The sequence below is a fragment of the Muscardinus avellanarius genome, assembly GCF_963383645.1.
Source record: "Muscardinus avellanarius genome assembly, chromosome: 13".
Taxonomy (NCBI): Eukaryota; Metazoa; Chordata; class Mammalia; order Rodentia; family Gliridae; genus Muscardinus; species Muscardinus avellanarius.
Window position 1 is genome coordinate 34,571,182 of NC_137799.1, and position 20,969 is coordinate 34,592,150.

Below are 20,969 nucleotides of genomic sequence, written 5' to 3' on the forward strand. Positions count from 1 at the left end.
TCAGCCTCCCAAGCGCTGGGATTACAAGCGTGCGCCACCACGCCCAGCTGGTCAACATAATTTTTAAAAAATGGTGTGATGAAACAATGTTTGTCCCAAATCATAATCTTATGTGGCTTACTCCTTTTGGCCACTGGATGGCACAATTGCTTCCTGTATTTACTCAGTTCAAGAGGAACTACACACTCTTGTACTCCTTTCTATTGAGCAACTGTGGCTTTTTATAAAACCTCTTGTGATTTTTCTTTCATAGGTTTTTATTTATTGCCTAGGAATGATACTCAGAAAACTTTGTTACTTTAATTCCCCCCTCCCCCCAGTTTAAAGAATATTAATAAATATAAGTACAGCTGGGTGTGGTGGTACATGCTTGTAATCCCTGCGCTTGGTAGGCTGAGACAGGAGGATCAAAAAGGTTCAAAGCCAGCCTCAGCTACTTAGTGAGGCTCTCAGCAACTTAGTGAGACCCTGTTTCCAAATAAAAATATAAAAATAGGCCTGGGAGGATAGCCTGGAGGTAGAAAGCCCCCTCGGTTCCACCCCCAGTACCACCAATAAATAAATAAATATAAGTACAACTATTATAAAACTTTTTAAGTTCTTACGGGCAAATTAGAAACTTCTATTTTTGTCTGATATTTACTCAAAGCTCAATTTGTTGACTGATTATTCTCAGCTTTTTTCACTGTACCCATAATCCACATTTGTTTTGTTCCTAGCCTTGTTTTTTTTTTTTTCTTTTTTGGTGGTACCAGGGATGGAACCCTTCTAACTCCGGGTTACACTCACAGACCTATTTTATATATATATTTAAAAAAATATGTATATATATATATTTGGTAATAGGGTCTCTTAAGCCAGCAAGGCTGGCTTCTAGCCTGCGCGGTCCTCTTGTTTCTGCCTCCCAAGTGTGGGGATTACAAGCGTGTGCCACCATGGCTGGCTCTTGATGGGTTTTTAAGTTACTGAAAACTGATCTCAAAGCAAGAACCAAATAGATAGTCCTCATTTAATGAGAAGCTGCTTCACATTTAGATATATACTTGAGTCCTCTGCCAGTACCTTAGTTGTACTATTGTGAAGTAGACCTTGTTATAACTTTGCTAGGAATAGGAACACATAGTTTTCTTACAGTGACTTTAAATACAGATTTTTCTTTTACTTAGGTAGGAAGTTCACTCAGGAATAACTATATAACAGTCAAATAGTAAGTACATAGATACAGAACTTATTACCGAAAAGCACAACTCCTGTCTTGGCCCTGTAGTGTTTGGTTTTGAAATGGGGTGGAAATTTTCTCTTATATATTTGGATGGATCAGTTGTACTTTTTAATGAAACCTTATGTAAATATAAATATTAGTATGAATTCAGATACTTATAGTACTTGAGCCCTTAATTTATAAAGCTAAAACAGTATGTACCAGGGGTCTAAGTTATTAAATCAGACTTGTTTTCTGTAAAGGAAAATGATGGGACTTGGGATGTAGCTCAGTGGTGCAGCACAGGCAGGCCCTGGGTTCAATCTCCATCATCTCTCAAAAAGAAAAGAAAAATGGACCGTTAATAGTTCTCCATTGTTTATTACAGGTCGTCGTTTTCTGGGTGGAAGTATTCAGTTAAAGACTGGTTGATGAGTGATGTGGACTATTTCAGCTTCTTATTTTCCACACTTACAGGTAACTACTTTGACTTTCTTGAAAGGTTAAAATAATTTAAAAGGCTACTGTGAATCATGGCTCTCCTAAAACCTCTTTTATATCTTTGATTCTCAGTTTTGAAGATGATAAATGTATCTTGGAATGATTTTTATTATAGATTTTAGTATAATTAATATATAAAAATATTTGTACCCAGCATTGCCACGTTTCTGAGGAAGGATGATAAATAGCTTCTTTAAACCGTTCATAGTAAAAGTGCCCCAAACTTGATGATTGTTTGAATGTTATATGATTGACTGTATTTTCATTTCCTTCCTAATCTTATTTAACCATATTCTCATACTTGTTTACAGAGAATTGTACCTAATTAGCTCTTTAAAATAGCCAGTGAAAATCCTATTGCATGTTTTAAAATGATTATCAGAATATATTCTAAACATGTTTAAAATTTTTCAATTTGCTGTAATAACATCAGAGTTTGATTAGCTGTTTTCTGCATTCTACTTACCCTATTCTATTTGCAAAACAAAGTTGCTAAAATGAGTAAGAAATACTGAAGTTAGATGGTATTTTTACTATTTTTTTAATCGTACTACCTCAACATTTCTATTTTGTAATGATTACATTATTATAATCTGGGTACAAATCATCTATTTTAGATGATAATGATTAGACTCTGGAATTTTCTGAAGACCTGAAATTAGGAGATCGAGTTAATATATTGCTAGAATCCAAAAAGAACTCAACAAGTTCTCTTAATGAAGTTGAATATGGCAAGATAAATATTTAATAAATGTAAACTCCTACACGTTTATTTGGCATTCTTGGACGAACACATTCAAGGTTGGGGGTTTATATTTAATAATAGTTACCTGTCAAAAAGTTTTCAGAGGTTTTAGAAATCTGATTAGAAGTCCTTACTGTTATGTGTTATCAAACTAGATAATGCCTCTTTAGGCTGCACTCCTGTAAATATAGTGATCTGAACATCATAGCAAATAGCCAGGTTGGGCAATATCAGTAGTATTCTGATCATTTTGAGAGCAGCTACCTATCTGGAGGGACTTTGGCAAGTTTTCTATGTAGCTTAGGCCAAGTGTAATAGAAGTAGTAAGGGAGTAATTTTGTCAGCTAAAATGTAAAGGAGTTACAAATGCATTGCCCATGTGCAAGGCCCTGGGTTTGATCCCCTCCTCTAGCCCCCACTCTCAAAGAGAAAGAGGGAGTAAGAGACTGTCTTAGAAGGATGGCGCAATTTAAAAACATTTGAAGGGCAGTTATATAAGAACATGTAATGTGTTTGGCATATATATATATTTGTGTATGTATATATGAAAGAGTATATGACTGGCTTTACTCGTTTGCTTTTTTTTTTTAACAGCATTAATTGGAAAGATTATGCCTTTCATGTCTTTATAGGTAGAAGTGGTAAAGTTCTAGTAGAAGGGATAGAGCCCAGCACATCATATCCTTTGAATCAATTTAACTGTCTCTATTGCTAGAATTAATTTCTTAAGATGCTATATGAGATCCACAAACTTAGAGCAAATAGGGTAGTATTTTCTTTTTTTTTTTTCATGTTTTCTATTTTTTTAAATGATACAGAATGAACTGCTTTATAATTTACGCACTTGTGATTGGGATTCTTTGCGCTAGGGTTTTCCAAAGAGGAATTGACTTGGCTTCAGGGCCTGCGAGGAGTTCCTCATGTTGTCCAGACACCGCTCTCCCCTGTGCTTCTCTACCTGACGGACTTAGACCAATTTCTACACCATTGGGAAATAACAGAGGTAAGAGTGCATCTACAAGGAGACTGAAGTTCTGTGCAGCACCAGTGGTTACTGTATTACCGTTGCCTTTGTGTGAGATGTCTTTAGTGATAGAATAGTAAAAAAAATTATCCCTATTCTGAAGTATTTATTATCTCAGATAGGAAATGTTTGTAAAAGAGTGGTTTTCATCATTAGGTACTTACTGGAAGAACAAATCAGCAACTTGAATGACACTTAGTGTAAGGTAGATCTGTCTATTTAAAAGAGGAAAAGCTTCACGGAAGAGGAAGAATTTGACTTAGCTATTGAAGGACTATTGGTAGTAGTTGGTGTCTTTGAAGGTGACTTTTTAAGCAGAAAAGATTGTTTCACTAGTTGCTTTGGTTCTCCTGTTTCAGCCTCCCAAATGCTGGGATTACAAGCATGCATCACCACTCCTTGCTTTGCTTTATTCACTTTTATTTTTATTTTATTTTATTTTTGTCGAGGTACTGGTGATTGAACTTGGGAATGTTCTACCTCTGATCTACACCCCCCAGCCTGATTTTTTTTATTCTTTACATTTTGAAAGAGAGTCTCACTAAATTGTGGAAGGCCTCAGTAATTAGCTGAGCTTGCCTTAAACCTGCAATCCTCCTGTCTCAGACTCCCAAGTACTGGGATTTACAAGTATGTGCCATGACACCCGGTTTATATTCTGAATTTTCTTTCTGTCTCTTAGAGCTGAACTATATCTTTTACAGATATTTAACATATTTCTGTCATGGCTCTTTGACTTTGGTTGTGATACTGAGGTCATGTCAATGACACCCTCTTTTTATTACTTATTGTAAAACCTGATACTGTGCTTACTTGCAGGTTCTTCATAAGTATTAATTTTTTAAAAGTGAAAAGACCCCAGGTGTGGTGGCGCATGCTTGTAATCCCTGTGCTTGGGAGGCTGAGACAGGAGGATCGTATAGGTTTGAAGTCAGCCTCAGATTAATGAGGCTCTCAGCACCTTAGTGAGACCCTGTTTCCAAATAAAATATAAAATAGGTCTGGGAGTATAGCCCAGAGGTAGAAAGCCTCTGGGTTCCAACCCTAGTACCACCAAAAGAAAAAAAAAAAAGTGAAAAGACATGAATTGGGTAACCAACCTAATTATTTAATATCTGAAATATACCTCTTTCACATAACAAATGAAGAAAACTCAGATTGAAATTCAGTTCTGTGTTTGTGTGTGGGGGGGTGTACTGGGGTTCCTGGAAACCCTTCTAACTCTGGGCTACACTCCTAGACCTATTTTATATTTTTATTTGGAAACAGGGGCTCTTGAACCTGCAGATCCTCCTGTCGCCGCCTCCCAAGTGCGGGGATTACAAGAGTGCGCCACCATGCCTGGCCTTGAAAATAATTTCTTAAATACTACATTCAGGAATTGGGTTTGCCAAGATTAGTAGTAGTAGTAGTATTGTCTAAAGCACAGACCACTTCTAATGTATTGGAAATGCCCTGATATTTTGTAAAAGCATTTTGTGATGAATAAGCGGGTCTAGATTCCAGGCTAGTATGGTTATTTAGACAACTCATAACCTTTTTAGGCCTTATATTTTTGAATTCTTGAACTAAATGTTGGTTCCTGTAGCTCTCTAGTTTCTAACTGGCAATTTAAATGTCTTTTATAAGCCCATCATCTGTGTAAAGCCAAGGCAGTTGTCATGAGAATGTGATCAACTGTATTTCTGAAGTGAACATTTGGCAAGGCCATGTATTAAACTTCAAGGTTGCTGTCTTTGAAATGTTAAGACATAAATTAAAAGAAATTGGAAGGTCTTATTTTTAGTCTTTGAAGTTTTTAAGCAATGATTTCAATTTCCTGGTGGGTAATCTTTGTTGTTCCTAAGTTAGTCTTCATGTGAAAAGTATTTGAAAAACGTATATATTTTTACATTGTTATTGTAATAGTTTTATTTTTCTACTTTATTTTCATTTGGACAAGTTACTGGTAGAGTGGGATTGCTTGGTTATATTGTGATAGTGTCACCTGCCTTGGTGAGTGAAAAATGAGTTTTTAAAGAGTATGTATTCAGTCAGGCAAGGTGGCGCACCCATGTAATCTCAGTACTTGGGAGGCTGAGGCAGGAGGTTCACAGCCAGCCTCTGCAACTTAGTGAGACCTTGTTTCAGAATAAAAAATACACTAAGCTGGAGGTATAGATCAGAGGTAGAATGTTCCTCGGTTCAGTCTCTGGTACCACACACAAAAGAGTATTTATTCACACTGGGCATGGTGGCACATGCTTGTAATCCCAGCATTTGGGAGGCTGAGACCAGAGGATCGCAGTTCGTGGACAGCCTCAGCTAAGTGAGGCCCTCTGCAATTCAGTGAGACCCTGTTTCAAAATAAAGAATAAAAAATTGGGTAGGGAGTTTAGCTCAGAGGTCAAATGCCCCCCATGGGTTCCATCCCCAGACCTGCAAAAGAAAAAAAAAAAAGAGTATGTATTCACAAAATACAGTTCAGAAGGACAGATGAATCATATTTTTTTTTTAAATGTCTTTTTTTATCCCCTATTTCTTAGCTACCCACTTTCCCTCTCTCAATTCTGGTACTTGTTTGTGTCAGCTCTAGATTCTTCTATGTCTTGAAATGACTACATGTTTATTTTGCTATTCTCCTTTTATGGAAATAACATACTCTGCACTGGTCTGGACCTTGTGTTTTTCACTTGGTGTTTTGTGATCATTCTTGATCACTAAAGGAATAGCTCTGTGGGTTCTCTCTTAGAAATAGTAATGCTGGGAAAGTTCTGAAAGGGAAGACAAATCTCTGGACAGTGATGCCTTTCCCTAACAAAGATTCCCTTTCCATGGATGTGAGGGCGCTCTGGCTGCGACATCTGTCACCCCATTGATCGCCAGGGTTGACTCGGTTGATCTGGCTGGCTAGGCGGGTGTCCCCTTCCTCCCTCACCGCTCCATGTGCGTCCCTCCCGAAGCTGCATGCTCGGTTGAAGAGGACAACCTTCCCCGAATAGAGGAGGACCGGTCTTCCGTCAAGGGTATACGAGTAGCTGCACTCCCCTGCTGGAACCTCCAAACAAGCTCTCAAGGTCCATTTGTAGGAGAACGTAGGGTGGTCAAGCTTCCAAGACTCCAGACACAGCCAAATGAGGAATAAAAAAAAAAAAGATTCCCTTTCCAGGCCCAGCAGACAGTCTTAAGGTTAGTTGTCATGTATAAGATACTGAATAGTTTTTTTATATTAAAATTTTTAGCTTTTTATTCTATTTCTACTTTGGACATAGTAGGAATACCTCTTTTTTATATTTTTAATTATTCGCTCTAACTTAGCACAGCCTACTTGCAAATTATACTATACTACTTTATATAATAATGTAATATGTAATGATATATAAGCTCATTCTTTCTTTTTCTATATGTAATGTGCCTAATACTTTACCTGTTCTCTTTCTACCTTTTTCCCCCCCAGCCCTATTTTTTTATTCTTTATTTGGAAACAGGGTCCCACTAAGTTGCTAAGAGCCTCACTAAGTAGCTGAGGCTGTCTTCGAACTTGTGCAATCCTCCTGTCTCAGCCTCCCAAGCGCGGGGATTACAAGCGTGTGCTACCACGCCCGGCTTGGCTAGTCATTTTTAAGAGGATATTGAACAGTAGACATTTGGTGGTGTGCTAGTAAGTCTTATTGTCCTGTTTAATAATGACCATTATTTTAGGATTAGCTTGGTCGTGTGAGTGTGTGTGTGTGTGTGTGTGTGTGTGTGTGTGTGTGTGTGTGAGAGAGAGAGAGAGAGAGAGAGAGAGAGAGAGAGAGAGAGAGAGAGAGATAGAGATAGGTAGATAGATAGATACTGGAGATTGAATCCAGGGGAATTCTGCTCTGAGCTATACCCCTGTGTCTCTTTTTTATTTTGAAACAGGGTCTCATTAAGTTGAGGAGACTGGGTTTGAACCTGTGATTCTCCTGTCTCAGCCTCCCAAGTGGGATTACAGTCACGTTCCACCCCATCCACCTAGGTTGGCCCTTTTGAATCTTGATTTTTAGTTTTATTGGTGTGGCTTACTAGGATAAGTAGCTTTATTAAAGTATGGGTCATTAAACTATAGGCTCTCAGCTAAATCCTGGTTGTCCTGTTTTTACTCCATCTTTGAGCTAAGAGTTGGTATTACATCCTTTTCTTAAGAGTTGTCAAAAGAATATGTGACGGTTCTGTATGTGGCCTGCAACGCTTAAAATATTCACTGCCTGGCTCTTCACAGGAAAAGTTTGCGAATTTTCATTCAAGGGCTTAACATAGCCCTATTTTCTGCTCTCTTTCTGAGCATCCTCTGAATGACCTATGTGTTGTGTGAGACCATCTATTCTGCCGGTCAGAACTCGCGTCTCTGTGGCCTGCTTGTCCATGTAGCTGCTGCTTGTCCACGCTCCTGTGCACGCACAGCTTGTATTCAGCAGCACACCTGAGGAGGTGGGACCTCTTTGTACTCCTCTTGGATATTTTGCCACACAAATTCTAGTTGCCACAGCTCTCAAGTCCTTTTTTTGTCTTGTCTTGATTAGGGAGCCCACCATACTTGGCTGCACTGCAGTCCATAAAGTGCTTTCTTCAGAAAGCCAAGGTCATCAGTCTCTGGGCTTACAACTTTGGTTTTCTTTCACTCGTGTGTCATAGTCTTTTGTTGTCCATTGTTTAAGGTTAAGAATACTCATTTTCTACATTTGTTGAGTTTTCTGTTTGTGTACTCTGGGGTTGCTGGTCTTGTCCTAATTATTCCATTATGGCTCAAAGTGAAAAATCTCACATTGTGGTAAATAGGAGTGACTGCTGGTAGTTGGTAGCAAGACAAGTCCAGTTCTCATTGGATAACTTCTGCCCTGGGGCTTGGGGATGGAACTAGGATTTAGGAGCCTTCGTTGCAGGGGTACCTGTGCAGCCTATCCTGTTTGCTGCCAGCTGGGTACCGCCAGCTGGGCATGGAGGGGTCCTGGAGTACTCTAGGTTCTCTGGATCACAGCCTCCCAGCCCCACAGCATCATGGATGTGGAGTTTCTCCCTGTAGATCAGCCCAGTCCTGAGGAGAGCAGGGACCCCTCCCTCTAAGTGGGTCGGAGAGTTTAGATGTTTTCCTTTTCCCATTTACAAATAAAAGAAGCTTTTATTAGCTGATAGCAAACCAGTGTTGTGTATAAAACAACGAATAATGGTATTTAGAAGCCAACATGTAGAATCGTAATGTGCTCATTGCTATTGGATTTCTAGTCCTCTTAGTGGGTGTAAGTCCAGAATTCAATACCACAGGGTTCAGTGTAGTTGTCTTCTGTTCTTTGGTGTACCTGCTGTCTCTGACACACAGACTTGGCTCCATTATACTTAGTATGTTTACTGACTTGAACAGTTCTGCTTGTCATCATTCCTTTGCATTTCCCCCGTTCCACTGGCTGTGGGTCTTGTGTGGTCTGTTTGTGGACAGCCTGCTGGGGGCTCCCTCAACTCTCTCACCTTCTTTTTTTTTTTTTTTTTTTTTTTTTACCCTTTTTTTAAAAATTTTATTTTATTGGTGCACTGTATTCATACATCATAGTGGGATACAAACTTTTGTAGACATACATGCACACATCGCCCTGTCAGCCCCCACCCGATCCCCACCCCATTCTCTCCCTATCCCCCCCTCCTATGCTTGGCTTAGTGGTTGACATCTAGTATTATAGCAATTTATCCAAAATTAAAAATGATAATCTCACATAACAGTTTCATTTGTCTGATACCAAGCTTTTGATGACTTAAAGATAACATTTCAATATTTCTTTTTGCTTTCTTTCTTACCAGAGATTATTTTTTTCTTTTTTTTTTAGGTGAAACTATCATATATTTATTTTTCAGAAAAAAAATCTATCCTGATATGGAATATGGACTCTAGATACCCAAAACAATCTCGAAGCAAAAACAAAGCTAGAAGATGTATATTTTCTGATTTCAAACCATATAAAGCTACAATAATTGAGACAGTTTAGTACTGTTCTAAAGGCAGATATATAGACCATTGGAGTTAAATACAAGCCTAGAGCTAACTTCTTCCCTATATTGTCAAGTTATTTTTGACAAGGTTTCCACGAAGATTTGGTGGTGGAAATAATAATCTTTTAACTAAATATTGTTGAAAAATAATAATTACATGGAAAAGAATAAAATTGGACCCTTACCTAATCCCACATACAAGTATTAACTCAAACTAGATAAAAGACCTAAATATAAATCTTAAGACTATAAACTTTTAGGAGAAAATCTGGGTCATAAAACCTCACAACATTGAAATTGGCAGTGATTTCTTGGATATGATTTCAATGGCACAGGCAACAGAAGAATATACAAACTCCCTAAAAAATAAAAGAAAATATTGTATATCCAAAGACAATGTAAACAGAGTTAAAAGTTACTAATAGAATTGGATAAAATATTTCCAAATGCTATATCTGAAGGTATATTAATATTCCAACTAGAAATCCTAAAAATTAACAATAAAGGCAAACAATACAATTTAGAGATAGGTAAAAGACTAACATAAATAATGAATCTCCACAGATAACCAATCTTAGTTGTCTGTTGGATGGAGAATCTTGTTTCTCTGGTTCTGGTGTGTGTTACCTATTTCTTCTTTGTAGTTAATCTCTTTGAGTATTTTCTCTAGCGCTGGTTTTGAAGACATAAATTCCTTCAGTTTCTGTTTGTCATGGAAGCTTCTTATTTCTCCATCTAATTTGATAGAAAGTTTTGCTGGATAGGAAATTTTTGGCTGAAAGTTGTTTTCTTTCAGAGTTTGGAATATGTTACTCCAAGCCCTTCTGGCTCTCATGACTTGGTTTGGGAAGTCTGGAGTGATTCTAATTGGTTTGCCTCTGAATGTTACTTGGCCCTTTGTTTTTGTTGCCTTTAAGATTCTCTGCTTGGCTTCCACATTGGTCATTTTGACAATTATATGGCGTGGGGATCCTCTTCTCGGATCCTGTCTAAAGGGAGTTCTATAAGTTTCCTGGATCTGTGTATCAACCTCTTGCTCTATATTTGGAAAATTTTCTGCTATTACTTCCTTGAAGAGATTGTTGATCCTTTTGCTTTCACTTTCTTTTCCCTCCTCTATTCCAATTATTCTTAGGTTAGCTCTCTTAAGATGGGCCCATATTTCTTCAATGTCAGATTCCTGCTGTTGGATATCTTTTTCTAGATTAGAAACTATGCATTCATTTTTGGATTGCTCATCTTCTAAGAGCGAGATTCTGTTCTCCATGTGTTCTAATCTGTTGTTTGTGCTTTGAATTGAGGCCTTTACTTCATTAATTGCATCCTTTATCTCTTTTTGGCTCTCTCTGAGTTCTTTTCGAAGCACCTCTATTATTTCTACAGTTATTTTCCTGATTTGATCTTCTAGAAATCTCTGATTTTCTGTTTTATCAGGTTCTGATGTTGTGGGGTTGTGCACATTCATTACTTCAGTGTTATTCCTCTTTCCCATGATTTCGGAGGTTTGTGCCTTCTCTGGGTTCTTCCCTTGGGTCACTATGGCTTCACTTAAGGTGCTCTGGATCTCGAGTCTGTATTATCTCAGACCCTACTACTCCTTTACTGGGTTGTATCACAGAGTCTCCGACCCAGGGAGTCGATAGAGGCTGCTTTAAACTATGGGGGGTGCCAGGTTGCACGCTCTCCTATGGTGTGATATCTCTGCCACCACCACTCCCTCACTGGGTCAAGTCCCAGGAGGCACAATACTGGGATTTCTCCTCTGTGGCCCGCAATTTGACTCACTGTTCTTGAGTACGTAGATGTAGCTGTACTGGACTCGGTGAATTCACTGCTGCTGCCGCCGCCGGTGGCAATATGGCGCCTCTGCCACGCCCTCGGCCATGAGGCTGGCGTATTTTTTCTTCTCTGGTTTTGATTTCCACTCTGAATCCCTGCAGCATGTGCTGAGCTCAGCCACTGGGAGCTTTAAATGCTGTCTGCGCCGAAAGATCCCGCCTGGCTGTTCCACAGCGGCTCACCTGGCTTGCTGTAGCCGTCCGTTGAGTTCGTCGCTGCCGCCGGCAGTATGGCGCTGCTGCCGCGTCCTCGGGCGCGTGTGTCTCCTCTGTGGCCCTGAGCTCTGTTCTCATTCCGCTTTCTCTCTGGAGCCTGGTGGTTTTTTTGTTTTTCTGGTGATGGTGTTTTCTGGCTATGAAAGGCGCTCTTTTTGTGGTAATGGAGATTGGTTGTTAGCGGGACTCTTAAGCCCCGCTTTTCTCGGTCGCCATCTTCCCGGAAGTCTTCTCTCACCTTCTTCAATGCCAGAGTTTATCCAGTTTGATCCCCGCAGTGGCTTTTGAACTGAATTGTTCAAGAAGGGAAGTGTTAAAGTGGTCATTGATTGCTGAATGGGTAATTTTCAAATGTGATTTACATTTTATTAATGGCAGTGCTCACTGGCTTGCTTTGAAGGAGGAAAGTGAATTGGAATTTTGGGGTTTTATTCTTTGATAAAAATTGCCATTTAAAAACTGGGTATCCCGCCAGGCGTGGTGGCGCACGCTTGTAATCCCTGAACTTGGGAGGCAGAGACAGGAGGATCGCGCAGGTTTGAAGCCAGTCTCGCTGGTTTAGGAGACCCTGTTTCCAAATAAAAATATAAAATAGGTCTGGGAATGTAGCCCAGAGAAGGGTTTCCAGGGAACCCCAGTACCACCCAAAAAAAAAAAAAAAAAAAAAAAAAGCTGGGTATCTGGGTAGTATCAATCTAAGAAACTTTACAGAGAAGCAAGAGCTATTGAAATTTTTTCCTGCTCTAAAAAAAATCCATAAATAACAGGATATTAATCCATTAATGCAGGGCTGGGGGTATAGCTCAGTGGTACAGTACATGCCTAGCATATAGGAGGCCCTGGATTTAGTTTCCAGCACCAAAAACAAAGATCCCCGTATCCCTAAAACACATACACACACACACACACACACCTTGATTTTTTTTTCTTATGGTACTTAGGGGCATTCTACCTCTGAGCTACACTCCCAGCCACCCCCTTCTTTGGGGGACAGTACTGGGGATTAAACACAGGGGCATTCTACCTCTGAGCTACATCCTCAGCCCTGTTTTTTATTCTTTATTTTGAAACAGGGTCTCACTGAGTTGAAAAGGTCCTCACTACATAGCTGAGGCTGTCTGAGAACCGTGATTCTCCTATCTCAGCCTCCCAAATGCTGGGATTACAAGCATGTACACCACACCTGGCCACACCTTGATTTTTGAGAGTAGTAGTTCTCTTGAACTTAGTTTGACCAGTCTTTTTCTGGGGTAAGATTCTTTATTCTACCAGTCTTTGTCTCTCCATGCAGTTTGTTACATTTTCACTTTTGGTAGTACTATACTCTGATTCTGGAGTTGGTATTATGTCTGATGCCTGGGAAAGACTTGGTGCTATTATTTTCTATTTTCTTTAGAACTTAGAAAATTAAGAAATATAGGGATGTAGTTCCCACATTTTCTTCTTTTCCTATAGATTTCTTCTTGCCTTTGTGGAGTAGGAAGCCAAGATTATTAAATTGAACAGTGTATCCTGTTATGTGCTTTAGTATTTCTATTTCAAGAATTGGAAATTTGAAATGCTGAGAAACGAGAAACTTTTTAACCCTGATTAGCTTTCAGAAAGTTTTGGATTTGGGAATCTGAAGTATTTAAAATTTTTTTAGATTTTGAAATACTTGCATAGCCTTTATCAATAAGAGTGCCAAATGTATAGTTTTTTGAAAATCTGAAAAACCTCAAAATTTGAAAACTTATGGTCCCAAGCATTCTGGATAAGGGATACTTGACTTGTATTAATATTTTAGATCATAAGTACTTCTCTGTGATTTTTTTCCCCCCTACCAAGTGGCAAAAAGGCTTTTGTCAACCCTTTGTCATGCCCTTCAGATCTTTCTATTGTAGCAATTACCTTAGGCCACTTGGAAGTTGTGAGAGAGGATAAGATGTCTCATTCTCTCATTTCTGTGCGTGACAGCTAAGCTAGCTCAGTTCTGTAAATGTGTAGGAGATAAGGAGATAGCCGGGCATGGTGGTGCATCCTTGTGATCTCAGTATTTGGGAGGCTGAGACAGGAAGATTGCAGATTCACACTCACCCTCAGCTACTTAGTGAGGTCTTCTGCAACTTTTAAAATAAAGACTAAAAGTTAGGGCCAGGGGGATATCTTTGTTTGAACCCCTAGGTTTAATCCCCAATACTGCAAAAAAAAAGTTTAGGAGATAATTTATTTGGAAATTTTTTTATATGAAGCCCTATGGTTTGATCTTTGACATTTTGACATTCACATCTTCAAAGTCCTTTTTTTTGTTACCTGTTTTCTATTAAGTAGAGAGAGTAACTTAAAAATCTGTTGAATTTGTTCCTTACCTAAAATGTCATGCTTTGATTACACTGGTTTTCTCCTTTTTCGACAGGCAGTTTGTCACAGTTTGTTGGTTATTCCTGCCCGAAGTCAGAGCTTTGATATCCTGCAAAGTGGCATCAGTAAGCATTTGGTAAATATTTTTCCTTTTTTTTTTTTCTCTTAAAAAAATAAACCACAGATTCATTGCTTAGATTGAGTTTGCCAAGGCCACAGAGCATCTGGAATTCTAAACTTAAGGATATGGTGGCCTCTCACACCTAATGTGGTGAGAGCTGAGAAATCTTGGTGTTTTCCTGGCTGTTACTAATTCTGCAACTTAGGGGAGAAATTACGTATCTTAGAATGATACTTCAGATCTTATTATGACTTGTAATCCACGTGGGCCTGGCAGTGCATTGGGAATCCTGTATACAGACTTAAAGCTTAAGTCCCATAAACCCAGGTGGTCCGGGGCCTGAGTCTTGGTCCCTGAAGTAGTGGGCTCACACTGGAGACTGTTTTGTTTCCTGACCGTTGGGTACGCTTGTTCCCATTACTATTGCATCCACAGTAGATATGCCTCCTTTGTTGTTTTTAACTTCATCGTTTATATTTTGAGCTTTGGCTTTTTATAATATGTTAACAATGTAAGGGAGGGCTCAGATATTATGTTCCCAAAGACTCACCTGTTTGGATAATTTTACAAGAACATCCACATTCCCATTTTTACCCCTTTACAATGTTACTTTCCTGACTTGGGAGAGAGTATTTTGAATCCCCAGTACTCTTTTTTTCTCCATGCCATCAAACTTCTAGTCTTTTTCCCATGCATTATCAAAGATGCCCACCATTGCCTTTGATTTTATTCATTATTCTAATGAAAAATCAACATGCCAGCCAGTTTGGGCCACCATTTTCAAATGGCCTGGTGGAGGAGATTAAGACCTCGGAGTTTCCAGATTTTTAAAGCGATTATTCAGTAATAGTTTCCAAGCTATTCAGGTCATATTTATACACAGAAGTTAGACTCCACCGTAAAGGTCATATATACAGTGTTCTTTAGTTGAATGGGTGTACCATAATGACCCTTATTGTCCTTCAAGGGTTTTGGGGAAGTGAAACAGTCAAGTGTTTAGTACAGTAGTATTCTTTACCAACTCCAGTAGAGGTACTTTATTTGTGAATGACTGATTTAATCATAGGAAAAGGGAAGGAAGACTCTAAGATGAACTCTGTTTAATTACCTGGAATATAAGTGGTACCAGACAGATAACGAAAGTTTTCCAGTCTGAATAGTCTAAACACTTTATTTTATTATTTATTTATTTATTTATTTTTGTGGTACTGAGGGTGGAACTCAGGGTCTTTTCTACCTCCAGGGTACCCTCCCAAACCTAGTTGTTTTTTTTTTTTTTTTTTTTTTTTTGTTTGTTTTTTAATACTTGGTTTGGAAACAGGGTCTCAGTTGCTAAGAGCTCACTAAGTAGCTGAGGCTGGCTTTGAACCTGTGCGATCCTCCTGTCTCAGCGTCCTAAACGCTGGGATTACAAGCGTGTGCCACCACGCCCGGCTTAGTCTAAACATTTTTAAATGTGATTGTTAGCATGAAGATTTTCTGTGGATGCATGCAACAGTCCTTTTAAATAAATGGTATTTCTGACTAGCAGTACAAATTGTAACATTTGGAAAATTTTAGGATTTTTGTCATGAAGGAGAGGGGCAGTGGACTGTTTAATAGTACTTCTTGAGCTGAGGGTACCTCAGTGGTAGAGCATGTGTGAGGCCCTGGGTTTAGTCCATAGTACTGCCTCCCCTCACCCCAATGTTTTTTCCTTGTGTTTGCATGTTTTCAAGGTTATTTAATTTTGGAATTAAATTCTCAAGGGAAAATAGTACTTTAATTTGTGGCAAGTGTCATGTGTTAGTGTGTATGCTAGTTTCAGTGGAAGTTATTTAAGGTAACTCTAGTTAATTGGTTTTGGTTTTATTTGGGGGCCAGGGGCATGTGTGAAGAGGTAATTAATCTCTCGATTTTTTTTTTCCCTCTGCTCAGGTTGGTTTGACTGTGATTCCTGACAGTACTGCTGGCTGTATTTTTGGCGTTATCTGTAAGCTCCTGGATCATACATGTGTAGTTAGTGAAACTCTACTGCCATTTCTGGCTTCTTGTTGCTACAGTCTTCTTTATTTTTTACTCACTCTAGAGAAAGGGGAAGCAGAACATTTAAAAAAGAGGTAATTTTTTTAAACCTTAATCTTTTTTCTTCTCTCCAAATAATAAATTAGAGTAAAAGAGAAAATTAGATTGTAAAAATATGGTTTATTCTCTGTCAGGGACTTTGTGTAAACCTAGGGTAGCTTTCTTTGATCCTTACAAATCCTTTTGGTGTTGTAGTGAGACATTTTTAGCCATAAATTGTTTTAAATTTTTATTTTATTTTATTTTATGGTACTGAGGATGAAACCCAGGGCAGTTCTACCTCCAAGCTACATCCCCAGCCCTATATATATTTTTTTTAATTGTTTATTTTAAAAAAGGGACTGAGTTGCAAAGGAACTCATGTTGTAGCTGAGGCTGTCCATGAACTTCAGTCCTCTTGTCTTGGCCTCCCAAATGCTGGGATTATAAGCGTGAGCCACCATGCCTGGCTATTCTTTATTTTCGAAACAGGGTCTCACTAAGTCGTGGAGGGCCTCACTAAGTAGCTGAAGCTGGCCTTGAACCTGCAATTCTTCTTTCTCAGCCTCCCAAGCATCAGGATTATAAGCGTGCAACACCATACCTGGCTTATAAATTTTAAAAGTTAGATGGCAGCCAGGCCTTGTAGCACACACTTGTAATCCCAGCATTCACAAGGTGGAGACTGCAGGGTCGCGGTTCACGGACAGCCCCAGCTACTAAGTGAGCCCTTTCACAACGCAGTGAGACGCTGTTTCAAAAATAAATTTAAAAAACTAAAAAATACGGCTTGGGGCATAGTTGAGCGGTAGAATGCCCCTGGATATCTCTGCCTTTGCCTCATTATTAGCTGTATCTGCACTTTGTCTTTTTTCTCTTTGCAAATGGCGAGCTCAGCTCTGTATCAATCAGCTGGGTGAATAAGAGGGTCGGTCTCACTGCCTAGCTAGAATAGATTCATTATCTGCCTTAGGAACAATTGCCATATATGGAGTCAGAGAGGTTGTCATATGATGAAAGAGCTGCTCCTAAGAGTCACAGAGCCGACAATATGGCCTGGGGTGGTAGAAGGATGCTGGACCATTCTGTGTGTGTGGGGGTGTCCTCTGGTGCAGTTGGGTGGCCTTGAAGAAAAATTAAGGGGGTGGTGGAAGTGTCTGAGGGGTGCCAAGTAATTTTTTTTTTTTGGTGGTACTCAGGTTCCTGGAAACCCTTCTACCTCCAGGCTATACTCCCAGACCTATTTATATATTTTTTAAAATTTGGAAACAGGGTCTCTTAAGCCATCGAGGCTGGCTTCAAACCTGCATGATCCTCCTCTCTCCACCTCCGAAGCGTGGGGATTAGGATTACAAGCGTGCCCCACCACGCCAGCCATTTTTTTTTTTAAACTCCATAAAGGGAATTGGTAAGCCAATAGGTTTGGGAATCTATAGCTGGAGGCCTAGGTTGTCTTAGAAAAATTTGGGGGTGCTAGGCGTGGTGGCGCACGCTTGTAATCCCAGCATTCGGGAGGCTGAGACCTGGAGGATCGCGGTTCGCGGACAGCCTCAGCTACTTAGTGAGGCCCTCTGCAACTCAGTGAGACCCTGTTTCAAAATAAAGAATTAAAAATAGGGTCCAGGCTGTAGCTCGGAGGTAGAATGCCCCTGGGCTCCATCCCCAGACCCGCAAAAAAAAAAAAAAAGGAAAAAAAAAGAAAAATTTGGGGACTGGAAGGATTGTTCTTTCTGGTCCAGAAGCTGCAACAGACTAAGGTCAGACCCTTTAGCAACCTGTGGATATTGTTCTGTGTAATGATGTTCTTCTAGAATGTTAGGCTAGCTACAAGTTTATCTGTCCCTACCTGTATATAAACACTTAAGGAATAATGTTTATTGGTGATTGGATTCACCATTTCTGGCCTCCTATGACAGTGTTGCAGTAATATCCACCCTATTCCTAGGACTTTGAACATGTCTAGAATCCAGGTCATGGGCTTAAAAAGTTCCATGATTTTTTTTCCCCATTTTTTTTGGGGGGGGGGGTACTGGGAATTGAACTCTGGGGCATTCTACCTCCAAGATACAGGATATGCCTACAACCCCTCAAGGTTTTTTCCCCCTCAATTTTGGAAAAAGGTCTAGTTAAATTGCTAAAATTGGACTTGTGCTTGCAATCCTCCTGTCTCAGCCGCCCAAGTACTGGGTTCATAGATGTGTACCACCACACCACCACCCCCCCCCTTATTTATTTGGTGGTACTGGGGTTTCTGGAAGCCCTTCTACCTCTGGGCTACACTCCCAGACCTATTTTATATCTTTTATTTGGAAACAGCGTCTCTTAAGCCAGCTGAGGCTGGCTTCGAACCTGCGCGATCCTCCTGTCTCAGCCTCCCAAGCACGGGGATTACAAGAGTGCGTCACCACGCCCAGCTTCCCCCCCTTTTTTTAACCAGTGCAATATTCTTGTTCTCTGGTGTCTTATGTGGTGTAATAGTTGGTGTCCAGTGATTAAAAAAAAAAAAAACAACCAGGGGTATGCATGTGTAGATTGTTATATTTACTGGCTAATTCTGTATTCTGTATGATCACCAGGTCTTCAAAAATGTCTTGTTAAATTGAGAACATTGTTGATTGAATTATGGTTTGTGGTGCTTAAGAAAGGCTGTATTTCTTAAGAGAAAATTTTGTTTTGGAAACCAAGGTCAGTTTTCCATTTCTTTCCCACTGTAGGGACAAGTTATGGGGGGCCTGTGTCTCCATCCTGGCTCTCTTGCCTCGAGTCCTCAAGTTGATGCTGCAGAGCCTGCGTGTGAACAGAGTGGGCCCCGAGGAGCTGCCCGTTGTGGGCCAGCTCCTGCGCCTGCTGCTTCAGCACGCACCCCTCAGATCACATATGTTGAGCAATGCCATCTTGGTGCAGCAGATCATCAAGAATATCACGGTAAGAAGCAAGGTACTGGAGCAGGCTCCTGTGGGGGAACGTGCACGGGGTCCTAGAATTAAGCCCAGGGTGGTGGTTTGTCAGGGCTTCCTCTGTTGTCCAGCATCTAACTGTGACATAATTAGGGTTTGTAAGGAAAAGCCTTAAAATAGTCAAACCTGGGTCAGGCGTGGTGGCGCACGCTTGTAATCCCTGCACTTGTGAGGCGGAGACAGGAGGATCACGTAGGTTTGAATCCAGTCTCCTCTGGTTTAAGAGACCCTGTTTCCAAATAAAAAATATAAAAATAGGTCTGGGAGTGTAGCCCAGAGGTAGAAGGGCTTCCAGGAACTCCAGTACCACCCACCCACCCCCAAACCTAATGGTGGTAGCACCACAGTTTAGTTGGAAAAGGCCCAGGCAGTCAGTCCCTCTCACCATGACTCTGTTATGCAGACTATTGTTTAACTAATTGCCTGGCAGTTTGTTTTTCCTCCTTATCCAACCTTGTTTTCCTATCTCTTGTAAATGGAAATGCCATTTTTCGCATGCACTTGGGTTTTGGTTAAATGGGTTTATTTATACAAGTCAAGTGGTCAGCATACCTGACGATAAGTGTGTGCTAAATGCTAGTTGTCATTCAGGAAATTTAGCCACGGTCAATTTCAGGCCAGTTTCTAATCCACTTAGTTCTCTGGATAGTAAGAGAAAGTCAGAGGGAGGAAGCTGAAAGCTTCAGCGTTGCCTGCTTGGGTGGCTCTTTGGCTATATATACGATACTGGAATGCCGAGGAGAAGGGATTAGCAGTGCGGGATGGATGGTTGATGGTGAAATTTCATTAGTTCCCAGCATGTGCAGGAGGGGACATACCAAGAAAACGGTAATACTTGATATGTCTAACTAGTAATTTTCACCACCTATGGTAATGTCTAATTAAGAGTTCCATTTTTGTGAGCAGACTTCCTGTGGTGATTTATAGATGGGGGTTATAATATTGCCTAAGCTTTAAGAAGTCATGTCTAGGTGTGAAAAAATACTGTCAGGTGGTGTAGTGATTTGGGTACAGTCAGTTCTTACTCTTTCTCTGCAGACGTTGAAGAGTGGAAGCGCTCAGGAGCAGTGGCTCACAGACTTGCATTACTGCTTCAGTGTGTACGTCACTGGGCACCACCAGGGGCCCAGCACCTTGAGTACAGTGTATTGAACACGCATCCTGGTACCTCATGTTTGAAATTGTTTATTCACATTTATCTTATTTTAAAGAGAGACTGATGTAATGGATGTTTGTCATTAAAGTTTTAAAGGAGTCGCTTTTGAACCTTCTTTTGCACTGAAGTATAAAAATAACCCTTGGGCTTTTCCACCATTCAACACTGCTTTCCTGGACTAGTACATACATGATACATATTTACAGTAATAGTGCATTTTACATTCCATAGGAGCTAAATATTTACAAAATACAGAATGGGCATGCAGTCCTGCCTATTTATCAACAAATTACCTAAGTCTTTGTGATCCTCTAGGTAAACCTCATTCTTTGTGTTTTCATAATCTTTAAAATATAACTCAATTACCTATATTTAAGGTGATTAAATTACGTGAACACCTTATTACTTACCTCTTACTGTTAGCACAGGGGTGGCGCTGATCTTAAAAATGAAATTGACCCTAAAAATACTTGAACCTAATGTGTTTGCACCTTGTTATATCCTTACAGCAGCCTTACCTTTAAAATTTTGAAACAGCCTATAATTACTGCATTTTACTTAAACCAGGTGTTTCTAGAAAGCTAGAGTGTATGGGTAGTTTTTCTTGTCTGTAGGCATTCTGAGAAGATTGCCCACCTCTGCAAAAAATACAAGTTGGGGTGTCTAGGCCTAAAATAACACCTGGCTGCATGAGTGGTCTGTCTTACAAACCCTTTCTGACAGATTCCTTGATACCACCCTTCTGCTGGTGGTGTGGTGTTCAGCTATGGTCGCCATTCAGAGGACTTGGCCCCAGCCTATCGGCCTTCACAGGCAAACATGGAAACTATTGAATCAGAATCAGC

General features: G+C 40.0%; 1 protein-coding gene across 1 annotated transcript in view; it reads left to right on the top strand.

Annotated features, from left to right (window-relative positions):
• TEX10 (testis expressed 10) overlaps positions 1-20,120 on the top strand; it is a gene marked incomplete at both ends in the record, with an annotated part of 38,990 nt that extends 18,870 nt beyond the window's left edge. The window contains 6 exons of the mRNA XM_080709312.1: positions 1,590-1,678; positions 3,317-3,450; positions 13,903-13,983; positions 15,886-16,067; positions 18,726-18,936; positions 20,007-20,120. Of these exons, the coding sequence (XP_080565438.1) occupies positions 1,590-1,678; positions 3,317-3,450; positions 13,903-13,983; positions 15,886-16,067; positions 18,726-18,936; positions 20,007-20,120 (811 nt within the window). The remainder of the gene's footprint in view (positions 1-1,589; positions 1,679-3,316; positions 3,451-13,902; positions 13,984-15,885; positions 16,068-18,725; positions 18,937-20,006) is intronic.
• Positions 20,121-20,969: the final 849 nt, after the last annotated feature.